Source organism: Polypterus senegalus, chromosome 10 (assembly GCF_016835505.1).
Source record: "Polypterus senegalus isolate Bchr_013 chromosome 10, ASM1683550v1, whole genome shotgun sequence".
Lineage (NCBI taxonomy): Eukaryota > Metazoa > Chordata > Cladistia > Polypteriformes > Polypteridae > Polypterus > Polypterus senegalus.
The window spans coordinates 37919056-37933557 of NC_053163.1; the positions used below are offsets into that span (position 1 = coordinate 37919056).

The window sequence follows — 14502 nt, forward strand, 5'->3', positions numbered from 1 at the left end:
TAATAATAACATTAATCATCAAAACAAACACTAATAACACATTCCCCTTCAGTAAATATTATTTAATAAAGCTATTTCTTAATGCTTTATTACTTTAAAAGTTTTTACATTCAGAGGAATGGCCTCTCGATCTTTTTTGGTCTTTTTCAACTATTTTACTATATTTTTGGAATCGTAATGCTAGCAATCATGCAAGAAGACACATTAGCAACACATCTGAAAAGCTAAGTGAATTATAAAACATGAATGCACAATTACACCTCACTGTAGCTTGCAGATGTAGCCCCACACTGTTTTGCAGGCTGCTGCAAGAACGGTCCCTGAAGGCAGCATAAGCTGTTAGAATAATTGAGACTTACGATTGCATGCAGCCAACATCTACTCTTGCCTGAAACATGCAGCTGCACTTCGTTATGCAGGGTAAAGCAAAGTGTACTTGAATAACCACGAAGATGATGAGGTGTTGGCGCTAGCAGTACATGCTTTTCAGACTTATTCTTCATAATAAGCTCAGCTTCTTTTTTGTTTGTAAGAAGAATAAACGTATTAAATATCTCTGTATGTAACCAAATTTACATAAGCAATTGTTTGCGATTCAGGGAATCCTGTAATAGAATATTCAGAGGATTTTTGACACTTCAGTATGAGGTTTTAAAAGGTATTTCAATCTGATAAGTCACACAAAGCCCTTTAACAACCTAGAGACAACAGCAGGTATCTGCATGTTTGTAAAAAATTTGAATTTATTTTGGAAAGTCGTTTTTTTGATGAATAACTTTTCACTGTCCACTTCTTTATATATCTATTGATCCAGTCATTTTCCCAAACCCACTTATCCAGGGCAGGGTCGCAGGGCAGCTGCAAAAATTAACAAAGGCTGCAAAGAAACTCCTCAGGGCTAGGATGCAGTTGATAGTAGACTTCTTAGGCTTAAAACTAGACTGCAGGTGATCATGAATCCTATTGAGGATGACCCTAACAAGGACCTTACCCAGTACCGAGAGCAGCGTTATCCCCTGGTAGTTGCCACAATCCAGGCGATCACTGTTCTCTTTCCAGATAGGGATGATAAGTGCCATTTTACAGCCAGTTGGGATGATAGCAGTCTCCCAGATGTAAGTAAAGATTGTTTGCAATGCCAGGAGGAGAGCCTTACCGTCTGCCTGGGAAAGTTCACCCCGGATATATCAAAGATTCCTGCAGCCTTCCCTACCCTCAAATGGTTCACCACCTGTGCAATCTCAGTGAGATTGGGTGGTTCACAGCTAATTGGAGGATCAGCCTTAATAACCGTGGACCCAGATATGTCTAACGTCCTAGCCAGAGGATCAGCTTTAAAGAGCTGCTCAAAGTAGCCAGCCCAGCGGGTCACAACTGCAGTGTCATCCGTAAGGGCCGTTCCATCATCTGCCCTGACTACAACTCTCTGAGAATCAGATTTAGATGTGCGTAATGCTTCGATTCAACTGTAAGCAGCACATGGATCAGTGGACCACAGATGGTGTGTCACTAGCTCACAGATTTCCCTAACAAACGTCTCCTCATCCCCCCTCAGAACACTTGCTGCCATCCTTCTCAGGTCCCAGTACAGACCAGAGTTGCCATCAAGCCTTGTGCTGCGACTCCTCTTGATGATTTCTGGGGTTCCCTGCAAGATGAAACACCACCTTCTAGGAACACTGGCAACACAAACACAGCCCTTAAAATCTTTCATAGTCTTGTCAGAGAACATTTCCCACATCACATTAGGATCGGCAGTCATACCCAAGTCTGCATTTACAATAGCATTTTTTTCTTCTGGTTTGGCAGTCTCAGAAATATGCCACTCATGTAAATGAGGAGGTGTGAGAAAATTTAAGGTGGTCAAGCATTGTGAATATTTTCGTAGGCTTTAGGGATTCTAGTGTTAAATAGCCTTAGTCAAGACAGTCTTCACCCCAACCTTTAATTTGTGTTTTTTACTTGGTCTGTAGAAGAGAGAGAGAGAAGGAACAGGATCAAAGGAGAGCAGCAGAGACAGCTCAGTGTGCCAAAAAGAGAGAGCATCTTTGAATTAATTCTGCCTGAATTAGAATTTACAGATATTGTTTTTAAGGAGCTTTTAAAGTGAGTACATGTTTTAGATAGCAGCCCAGAAGTTAGAATTTTTATAGTTAAAGGAATACTCAAATTATTACTTTAACCTAAAAGACCATTTCAGAGCTGCTGTTGTTTTTAGTTTACTAATTATTTCTGAACAGATTTAAATTATTTTTTACAAAGAAGGTTAGGGCTGTTGGAAGTTCTTTAACTAAATAATTTTTGAGTCATTTTATTAATTTTTTAATAACAATATTAAAAATTTCAAATTATTTTTTAGCGTTTACAAGAATTTTGATACTCTAGAGTGCATGCAGAATTTCCTGCTTGTGTTTGTATCTGTATGGTCCAAATACAAGTTTGAAAGATCTTTCTTTTTTGTTGTTGTTTTTGTTGCTTATTATAAGTTTGGCCAGCTGTATTCAGTACACTTGTGCACATTTTAAAAATCCAATTAAGAGTGATACTGACTGCATTCTTTAGTACTATTAAGTATTATCCTTACCGTAAATAATAAGTTAAGCCAATGTCACATTATAAGACTTGTAGACAGAGGTGATATCAACTTTGTCAGTTCATGTGACTGACTATAAATTGCTGGCCATATCAAACCATGTGATTGCATGACAGCTTTTCAACACAGTTTCACACTTTCAAAGAATCATGTGCTCACCCCTTTTTCTGACAGCCAATAACATGCTGCCTGACCAAGAATGTGCTATATAAAGGGTTTACAGGCACAGTGAGTTCAGCCAGAGTCTCGGGCCTAACCCACCCCCGCCTTTGGTCATTGAATATAAAACACAAGATCTTAGACACATGAGCCTCTCTTCTGTTTGATAGATCCAAAACACCCATGTTTCATAATCGTCGTATCTGCATTATATACATTATAATTCTGGCTGAGCGCTCATTTGTTGTCAATTTTCATGCACACAAGAACTGTCCCAGCAACTTAAGCCAAAATCAAATCTAATTGTTTTTGTCAGGGTGAGTCATGCACTAGTTGGAGTGAGTCACTGGGTATGTCTGACTACATGACTAGACTGTCTACAACTCGCTAAGATTAGTAAATGATGTCCATGGCTGAAAATCTCTGCAAAAGTCATGTAATGTGACATGGATTTTAGCTGTGAGCTAGGTCTAATTTAGTCCACTTCTTTAGAATAAATCAGATTTGATAATTGTGGGATTTAGTGCATATGCAAATGAATAATGATCTTTTAGCCACCTATTCATATTGCATTATATAAGGTCATCTGTATCCTGCAAATGATGCGTATGTACTTTTAAGAAGACGCTTATTGAACTTTGTTTATTAATTTGCTTCTTAAACAAATGCTTCTAGCTGCCCATGTAATTGTAAATTGGCTGCTTTCCAAATAATATTTAGAATGCACATTGTAATAAAGGAACGAAAACTAGCATAAAAGTAGACAACAATTTTATATGTGGAAGGTTTTTTACACGTGATTATACTACTACTATATATTTGCTGTCGTAACATGAATAGAAAGACATTGAATTTAATTAAAGATTACATTTCATAGGGGATAGGCTAAGAAAATTCCTTTATGGAAAATGGTAATAGGTATTTAATTTAAAAAATATTTGAAAGTTTACTGCTAAAGAATTTATTTCTGTTTGTTCAGCATATGTACTAGACTTCCACAGCATCGATTTTTAGGATACGTTACTACTAAGTACCACAGCTCATTTACTGTGATCTTCAGAATTTAACGGGTACACCTTAGAAGGTAATAAGAGTAGCTATTATTTTGAAATTTGTGCACACAACCCTTGGACACATACTCTGGTCCGCATTCTAGAAGTAGCAAAACTAAAATCTGTGCCTGACATAAATAAACAGGGTAAAAACTTGACTTATATGTGGAGGACTGAGATAAATGGTTTACCACTGAGTAGACATGCCAGGTGTTCTGGCTAGTAATTTTTGTGATATCAATAACTATTTTGGACAAATGCTGTAGATTTTTCCCCAAACACATTCACTTGAAACACTTTTCCAACAATGTCTTAGCATAATGCTTCTCCACAGTAAACATACTGTAACATGATTGCAGAACAGTTGGAAACACTAGCCATACCATTTCATTTTTTCAGGTGTATTGAAAAACTTTTTTAAAAAGTGAAATTTATGTTTAAAAATCAATACATTAAAATAGTTCAGAAATGTAATAGTAATTGTGAAGTTGTTTTGCATTATTTTTTGTTAATAAATTTTTGTTACACTGTGAACAAACATACACAGACAGTGATCATGCCAGATACTGTATAGTCAAATCACCATGTTTACAGATACCTAAAATGTGCAAATCCATCAACAACACAGCTCAGAATGTTTGGCTCCGTTATGGCTGATTTATACTTCCATGTTGAACCTACTCCAATACAGTTTATACTTCTGCATTGCGTTATGCTGCAGGCACATGCCTGAACGTTAGTCGGCGGTGTTTGTAGCACACAAGAAAAGTGAATAATCTGTTAAAATGCAGACAGTTTTTACCCTCCAAGATCACAGTTTTTGTTGCAACACACTTTCTTCTGTAGTTGAACATGTTTGTCCCACAAATATTTAGCAAATTATCTGCTGTGTGAGTGTGGGTGTGTGCATTGGTGTGACTTTGCACAGGACATTGTGAGGGTATGGTCTTTTAAAGATCCTATAGAACTACCGATTGATTAGGTGCTGGTGCCCATATAATGTTCCATGGTAGTGCAAAGACTTGATGCAACAAGTGGTGCATGTTGGTGAAATTTATTTCAGTTTATTCTTATGTAGTAGCCATCTCAGAGCAATCTCAAAGTATAGAAATTGGAATGGAGAGGTATGTGCCGTGTGATTCAAAAATTTGAATGTGCCCTGTCATTTCCCATTTCCTCATGTTATGTCATTTATAGCTTTACACGGATTGCTTCTGTGCTTCATTTTCTACAACAGAGATGTAAAATAACAATTAAAGAAAAACACTTTGAAACAGAAAAAAACAAAAAGGTTTCTGTAATGAGAAAAGTAGGTTTCAAACAATTAGATGAAATAGACTATTTGGAAAATATATAAAATTAATTAGAAATGAACAAATATATCTTCAAAATGTTGATGTAGATTATATTTTAGATTAAATTACATGTCAATTAGGCTTATTATTAAGATGAATCCTTCTTTATTAGTGCTACTTTAATACAACCTCTGAAGCTTTATTTACTTACACAAGTGATATGATCGGTGAAGGATGTATATCAATATCACCGTTGCTAAAAATGTATTGGGAAACGGTTGTCTTTTTGTTTGTGCGGGTGTAAACCCATACTACTACATGGATTAGCAAAAATGTGACAGTATGTATAAGATCTATGATTGATTGACCCAAAATTTTGGTCTGGTTTCTGACTTCTATCCATTGCTCCAGATGAGCAAATGAAACAAAGTAAAATAATTTACAATTAGATCTTTGCTGTGGCCTAAGCTATATACAAAAGAAGGAAGGCCACATAACATATTAACATTTAAATAAAATTGGCAATAATACTGTGATTTTTCAGAATGACAGATAAAAAACAGATTTTTTCACTAAGTAAAGCATATCTATTTGTGCTTACTTAAAATGTTAATATTTACATTTATTTATTTGTTTATCCACAGACTAGTAAATTAAAAATAAAGTCTTAGAAAACTAACAGAGATGATAACACCTTTTCACCTTTCTTCATTTATTTATTTTGCAAACTGACAAAACTGGGTATACAGGATGCCTTTACCTACCCTGGAATCAATTAACGAAACTGCTGTGGAAGAGAAACAATTTTGTTATAGGGCACCCCACTGATACAGAGCTAATTTAGATTCACTTGTCAAACTAACTTTGTCATGTTAGACATGTGGAAGATAATTGGACAACTGGGAGTAAACCTCTGGGACATAGGGTGGAAACTCCACACAAACAGTGTCCATGCCAAGATTTGAACTGAGAAACCTGGAGTTGAGAGATATTAAATCAGTGATGCACAAAAATCCTACACTGGTTTTGTGATTAAAAAAATATATTAAAAAAAGTGCTGGGCAGTTGCTTTCTTTCCATCCAAATGTGTTTGTTTCATCAGTGATTAAGACTCCTTTTTCAAATTAACACCAGCTAGTATGAAACGAAAGCTTCATAAATTAATGACACAAGGGGCGTCTATGAAAAACATATTACAAACTGAAAAAAGAGTCACATTAAGACATTGTGCAAGAATCCAATGTCTGCAGCACACACAAGACCTCTCCGGAGAGCCCATACATTAACAATGTGAATGTGCAGGATTTTTTCAGTACTTCTTGGCTACCATCTTGTGGTTATAAAATTATTGCAGTTTAACTGTGTTTGTTTAGGGTATGTTGTTTTTATGGTTTATATTCTATTGTGCTTTATATTTAACTTTTGTTTATAAGTATTTAAATCATTGTGATTTTTGTAAAGTTCTTAAAAACAGTTATAGTTACATATGTAAATACTGCATGTGTGTTTCACTGACAAATGTAAATGCAACTAGATATGGTTAATAAGAGCAAAGAGTGGTTTCTGAGAAATAATTCAAAGTTTATCTTCTTCGCCAGCTAGAATATCAGTTTAACAATTAAATAAACTTTCAGATGATAAAATGTATTGCTTTTTTAATAGTTTCATCATTCATCATCTGTTTATTGAGTGTGACAGTTGATCTTTTTTTGTAGTTTCATCTTTCATACACTGACAAAGAGAAATATGAAAATGAAGAAAGACCTGAAGCACAAAAACAAATTCTTAACGATATTGCTAAGAAGTTACCTGTGTACACTCGAGCAGCATCTGGAGGTCAGCAATGTTTTATTTTGTTATGTTTTATCAATTGACTAAAGTTTTAGTGATGGAACATTCTGTAAAGTTCTTTGGGGGAAAAAAATCAAAAATCAGTAAATCAAATATTTAATTGTACTTTTGATCTTTATGTACACAAAACAAGTTTCTAATTTAAATATTCACCTTTGTCGTTAATATTTAATTAGAATAATTCAGCAAGCATTTTTAAAAACCTTTGTCAATTAAAAAAATGTCTACACAGGACATACTCTGACTTAAACATTTCTTTTTGTCTTAACAATACTACTTGGATTAATTCAACGAATATTCTTGTTTGTTAGTTATTTGAATATGATTAGAAGTACCAAGCTTCATTGTTTTCAGTTAATGTACTTGAGTTTAATATAGTCTCAATTGTATTAGCAAATATATAAAACAGATGTACATAAATAACACATTTTAGTCTTTGAAACCTAAGTAGTGTTCAGTTTGTGAAACAGAGCAACATTGGGGTCATTAAGGCCTGCTTTGTATAGATAGATACATACTTTATTAATCCCAAGGGGAAATTCGCATAATCCAGCAGCAGCATACTGATAAAAATAAACAATATTAAATTAAAGAGTAATAAAAATGCAGGAAGATAGATAGATACATAAAAACAGACAATAACTTTGAATAATGTTAACGTTTACCCCCTCGGGTGGAATTGAAGAGTCGCATAGTGTGGGGGAGGAACGATCTCCTCAGTCTATCAGTGGAGCAGGACAGTGACAAAAGTCTGTCACTGAAGCTACTCCTCTGCCTGGAGATGACACTGTTCAGTGGATGCAGTGGATTCTCCATAATTGACAGAAGCCTGCTCAGCGCCCGTCACTCTGCCACGGATGTCATCCTGTCCAGCTCCGTGCCTATAATAGAGCCTGCCTTCCTCACCAGTTTGTCCAGGCGTGAAACATCCTTCTTCTTTATGCTGCCTCCCCAGCACACCACCGCGTAGAAGAGGGCACTTGCCACAACCATCTGGTAGAACATCTGCAGCATCATATTGCAGATGTTGAAGGACGCCAACCTTTTAAAGAATTATAGTCGGCTCTGACCTTTCTTACACAGAACATTAGTATTTGCAGTCCAGTCCAATTTATCATCCAGCTGCACTCCCAGGTATTTATAAGTCTATACCCTCTGCACACAGTCTCCTCTGATGATCACAGGGTCCATGAGGGGCCTGGGCCTCCTAAAATCCACCACCAGTTCCTTGGTCTTGCTGGTGTTCAGTTGTAGGTGGTTTGAGTCACACCATTTAACAAAGTCCTTGATTAGCTTCCTATACTCCTCCTCCTGCCCACTCCTGATGCAGCCAACAATAGCAGTGTCGTCAGGGAACTTTTGCACGTGGCAGGACTCTGGAGTTGTATTGGAAGGCTGATATACCTGTATATAGGCTGAACAGGACCAGAGAAAGTACAGTCCCCTGTGGCGTTCTGTGTTGCTGACTACAATGTCAGACCTGCAGTTCCCGAGACGCACATCCTGAGGTCTGTCTGTAAAATAATCCACGATCCATGCCACCAGGTGTGAATCTATTCCCATCTCTGTCAGCTTGTCCCTAAGGAGCAGAAGTTGGATGGTGTTGAAGGCGCTAGAGAAGTCCAAAAACATAATTCTTACAACAGCACTGCCTCTGTCCAAGTGGGAGAGGGATTGGTGTAGCATATAGATGATGGCATTCTCCACTCCCACCTTCTCCTGGTATACGAACTGCAGAGGGTCGAGGGCACGATGGACCTGTGGCCTTTAGGTGGTGAAGCATCACATGTGATGTCAGAGCGACAGGCCGGAAGTCATTCAGCTCACTAGGACCTGATACCTTTGGGACTGGGGTGATACAAGATGTTTTCCAAAGCCTTGGGACTCCAGGCTTAGGTTGAAGATGCGCTGTAGAGGACTCCCCAGTTCCAGTGCATAGGCCTTCAGCAGTCGTGGCGATACTCCATCTAGACCCGCTGCTTTGCTGGCACGAAGTCTCCTCAGCTCTCTGCTCACCTGCGCTGCTGTAATTGTGGGTGGGGATGTCCCTCCTATGCTGGTATCAGCAAAAGGATGGTTGGAGGATGCAGTACTCTGAGGTGAGAGTGGGTTAGGGTGGTCAAACCTGTTAAAGAAGTTGTTCATTTGGTTTGCTCTCTCTACGTCTCTCTCGATGGTGGCACACCGCTTCGAGCTGCAGCCAGTGATGATTTTCATCTCATCCCACACTTCCTTCATGCTGTTATTCTGCAACTTCTGCTCCAGCTTTCTCTTGTACTGCTCCTTCGCCGCCCTGAGCTGGACTCGGAGTTCCTTCTGCATGCGCTTGAGCTCATGCTGATCACCGCCTTTAAAAGCCCTTTTCTTCTGGTTCAAAAGGCCCTTGATGTCACTTGTAATCCATGGCTTGTTGTTAGCATAGCAGTGTACTGTTCTTACTGGAACTACAATGTCCATATAGAAGTTGATGTAATTAGTAGTGCAATCAACAACCTCCTCAATGTTCTCACTATGTGATCCCTGCAGGATATCCCAGTCCGTAATTCCAAAGCAGTCTCTCAGAGCCTGCTCTGCCTCAGGGGACCACTTCCTGAATGAGCATGTGGTTGTAGGTAGCTCCCTCACTCTTGGTTTGTAGTGAGGCTGAAGCAGAACCAGGTTATGATCTGCTTTCCCAAGCGCAGGCAGCGAGGTGGCGCTGTATGCGTCTTTAACGTTTGCATACAGTAGGTCAATAGTCCTATTTCCCTGGGTGTTACAATCCACATACTGGAAGAAGGCAGGTAATGTTTTGTCTGGTGTTACATGGTTAAAGTCTCCAGCGATTAGCACAAGTGCCTCAGGGTGCTGTATTTGTAACTTAGCAACCGCGGAATGGATGATGTCATTCGCTATCTCCATGTTCACTCAAGGGGGGATGTAAACAATAACAACAGTCACATGTCCAAACTCTCTGTGCAAGTAAAAGGGACCCAAACTTACGGCCAACAGTTCGATGTATATACATATTACTTGACATAGTACAAAGTGATAAGGCCGAACCATGGCCAAATTGAATTACATCATGCCTCTAGCTCATTCTAATCATTGCTCAAACATGTAAATCTCTTGCACATATCTGTATCGTATGCTATATACAATGTATTAAGTTGTAGCCATGTGATTGAGGAGTGGATAATTTGTATTAATGTGCAGATGTGTATAATAATGTGGCCATTGAGTGTAGTTGACTAAACTTGTAATTAGTTCGACCTATGATCGTGTGCAAATGGTATACATCAGAAAATCTAAATGATTTTTGTTGTTTTCCAGCTGTTCGATTCTGTGACTGGTGTCAGGTAATAAAACCTGACCGTTGCCATCATTGTTCTGTTTGTGAAATGTAAGTCTCATATTTATTACATTTAATCACACTACTGTAAATGTTTGAGTAATATTCTTTATTTACCTGTTGCTCTTTATTATGATCATCTGAAGCTTTAGTGTTCAATAAATATTAAAATATACCAATTGCATTTAGAGTCTAACATAATGTTAACATTCTTAAGCTGCCTATAAGTCATACTTGCACAGAGTAACTTTAAAATTATCATTCAAATTAACATGCACATCTGTAAGCATGTTAAAGGAAAATCCATACTAATAAAGGAAGGACATTGAAACTATAGATAATAATTAAGTATAGAATTTGAAATCAGATGTTGGATCCATGTACAGACTCTTTTCAGCTAGAGATATCTAAGATTACATTGTATCAATATTAGAATTAGATGTTTTATATATATATTATATATATACTGCTCAAAAGAATTAAAGGAACACTTTTTAATCAGAGTATAGCATAAAGTCAATGAAACTTATGTGATATTAATCTGGTCAGTTAAGTAGCAGAGGGGGATGTTAATCAGTTTCAGCTGCTGTGGTGTTAATGAAATTAACAACAGATGCACTAGAGGGGCAACAATGAGATGGACCCCCAAAACAGGAATGGTTTAACAGGTGGAGGCCACTGACATTTTTCCCTCCTCATCTTTTCTGACTGTTTCTTCACTAGTTTTGCATTTGGCTACAGTCAGTGTCACTACTGGTAGCATGAGGCGATACCTGGACCCTACAGAGGTTGCACAGGTAGTCCAACTTCTCCAGGATGGCACATCAATACGTGTCATTGCCAGAAGGTTTGCTGTGTCTCCCTGCACAGTCTCAAGGGCATGGAGGAGATTCTAGGAGACAAGCAGTTACTCTAGGAGAGCTAGAGAGGGCCATAGAAGGTCCATAACCCATCAGCAGGACCAGTATCTGCAGTATACGGGCAAGGTGGAACAGGATGAGCACTGCCAGAGCCCTACAAAATGACCCTTCAGCAGGCCACTGGTTTGAATGTCTCTGACCAAACAACCAGAAAGACTTCATGAGGGTGACCCAAGGGCCCCATGTCCTCTAATGGGCCCTGAGCTCACTGCCCAGCAGCATGCAGCTCGATTGGCATTCGCCATAGAATACCAGAATTGGCAGATGCACCACTGGTGCCCTGTGCTTTTTACAGATGAGAGCAGGTTCACCCTGAGCACGTGACAGAAGTGAAAGGGTCTGGAGAAGCCATGGAGAACATTATGCTGCCTGTAACATCATTCAGCATGAGCAGTTTGGTGGTGGGTTGTCTGCGGAGGCATATCCATGGAGGGTCACACAGACCGCTACAGGCTTGACAAATGCACCTTGGCTGCCATTAGGTATCAGGATGAAATCCTTGGACCCATTGTCAGACCCTATGCTGGTACAGTGGCTCCTGGTGCATGACAGTTCCTGGCCTCATGTGGTGAGAGTATGCAGGCAGTTCCTGGAGGATGAAGGAATTGATACCATTGACTGGCCACCACACTTTCCTGACCTAAATCCAATAGAACACCTCTGGGACATTATGTTTTGGTCCATCCAATGCCACCAGGTTGCACCTCAGACTGTCCAGGAGCTCAGTGATGCCCTGGTCCAGATCTGGGAGGAGATCCCCCACAACACCATCTGTCATCTCATTAGAAGCATGCACCGATGTTGTCAGGCATGTATACAAGAACATAGGGGCCATACAAAGTGCTGCGTACAATTTTGAGATGCTGCAATTAAATTTTAGCAAAATGTACTAGCCTGCCACATAATTTTTTCACTCTGATTTTTGGGGCGTCTTTGAATTCAGGGCTCTGTAGGTTGATCATTTTCATTTCCATCAAACGATGTGGCATCCTTTCATTCCTAACACATTACCCAGTCTATATCAGTATAGATATCCAGGAGGATTTCTTTTTCCCATTGAGATATGATGTGTTTTCAAAGTGTTCCTTTAATTTTTTTGAGCAGTTTATATATATATATATATATAAATTACTGAAATTTATCACATTTTAATAAAATTACTGAAAAACTGGAAGTACTGAAAAAAGTGAATCAAAACAACATACTTGAACATTGTTTTGCTTCCCATGCAAGAACATGCTAAGTCAGCCTTCTTGAAACACTCAAGCTTTGATTATAGTATCACCACCAAAGCTCACCTACTGTTCTTATAAATGAAATTAGAAGAGAATCAGTCAGGACTTGCAAAAATAATTGCAAGCACAACAAGAGAGAACTGCTGCAACTTTACTTTGTTAAAAAGCGATGCTGAAGAAGAATATTCTGAATTTAATTGTCAGAATAAAATTAACACACCCACATCACATAGCCAACTTTGTGCATCTGCACAAGCAAACCACTAGCATGTCCTTTATGCTTTTGTCATGTTACTTACCCAATCGACAAATATTTCATGAAGTATTAATAATAGAGAAAACATTTACATTGGAGTCATTTGAATGAAAACTTTTATTAGCCCATCACACTATTAATATTGGCAAAATTACTAATACCACCGGTAATGTAAAAGCTGCAGGCTAAAAACTATCGCACATTTTGCACTTTGCCTACATTATAGCTATTATTCCACTGTTTTTTATAACATAAAGAATGTAGCATTAGTGAAGCATAAAGTGGAGGGGTAGACCACAAATAGAGGAACAAGAATTATAAAACATGATAAGGAAAAAATATGTAACTGTGTTTTGCATCTTATGTGAACTCTTTGAGAGCTAGAAAGTGCAACTGACTAAAGGTACACTCCAGTGTTAGACACTTTTTGTACAAGTGTGTAAACTTGCTCTTTAGTAGTTGGACTATTCTAAATAATGTTTACCACTCAATATTTACCATTTATAGTTATACTTCTTTATATATCTTAAACATTTACCACAATGCTCTCATTTTTATGAGTTTTTTTAAATCAAGCAGCAAATGATTTTAGGTGTTTTTTTTTTTTTTGTTTTTTTATATGCATATTTCTTTCCCATGTTGTTTCTCTTACTAATACATCATTTTACCTGTATTCTTTTTATTATTTATAGGTGTGTTTTAAAAATGGACCATCATTGTCCATGGTATGTATGTGTAACAAAATACTATAATGATGTAAATTTATTTTTGAAATAATTTTGTAGTTGTTATTATCTAAGAGATGATTCAATGAAAATTGTTAATCAGTCATTTTATTGAATTATTATTTAATAAAAGCAAAAGAAACACAAAGCAAACAGAGTATAAGGACATTTGTACAAACATTCAAGAACAATGCTTAAAGTCTGAGCCAAACAAAAGAGAAAATAGTCATAGAATTGAAAATGTAAACATTAAAAAAATGCATGAGAGTTTTCAAATGACACTTAAAACATATTTTAGAAATAGAAATGCTGATTATTTACCGTTAATCCGTACAATTAACACATTAAAAACTTCTATGATTTTTTTTTTTTAACGCAACTCCTAAATGCGTTACTTTTAATCATGGCTACCAAGGACTTTCAGCCAGTGTTGTCCAGCAAAGCATACTCGCATCCATAATAATCTGCTTTTCAAACCTTTGACTGACCTTTTACTGAATCCTTACAATGCTTTATAACTTGTCCCACTATCGGATAATAAGGGACCTATTCATACATCCCCTGTCACGTGTGCACACATTCCTTTATAGAAGCAAGCTAAACTTTTGCGCACCTGCTCACTTTCTCACGAGACTTCAGCTGTGCATTCTGACAAAAGTCTCCTTACTCCTGGGTCTTCTTCCCATGCTCATCAATGCTCCTTTTGTAATCCCCAGCCAACATGCTTCAATAAAGCCACAAAACCGCAATTTTCAAAACATTTTCGGCTTTTCCCTTCTTGGCGCTTTTAATCTAGCGCCAGCAAGCTAGGAGGTGGACAGGTAATGGACAACCCATCTCCTTAAGTGCCCTTCAGGGCAAAAACACCTCAATGCTATCCCCTCAACTCCAGTATATAATCCAGTCAGATCTTGACTGTAATACATTTTGCCAAGTTTGCCGATGTTTGCAAAAATTTCCATGATTTCTCCGAACTTGAGGCGAAGCGAACACCATGGAGTTTGCTCGTAACTAATGGACATGAAGAGAAACCTTTACTGAAATGGTTTAAGCTCCTATAAAACTAAACTGTTGCATCCTCACAC

At 37.8% G+C, this 14502-nt stretch overlaps 1 protein-coding gene across 3 annotated transcripts in view; it reads left to right on the forward strand.

Moving 5' to 3' along the window:
- Nucleotides 1-14502, forward strand: part of LOC120537091 (palmitoyltransferase ZDHHC15B-like) — a 45521-nt gene that overhangs the window by 8049 nt on the left and 22970 nt on the right. For all 3 annotated transcript variants that reach the window (XM_039765737.1, XM_039765738.1, XM_039765736.1), the window contains exons 4-6: nucleotides 6815-6935; nucleotides 10263-10332; nucleotides 13385-13417. In XM_039765737.1, the coding sequence (XP_039621671.1) occupies nucleotides 6815-6935; nucleotides 10263-10332; nucleotides 13385-13417 (224 nt within the window). The remainder of the gene's footprint in view (nucleotides 1-6814; nucleotides 6936-10262; nucleotides 10333-13384; nucleotides 13418-14502) is intronic.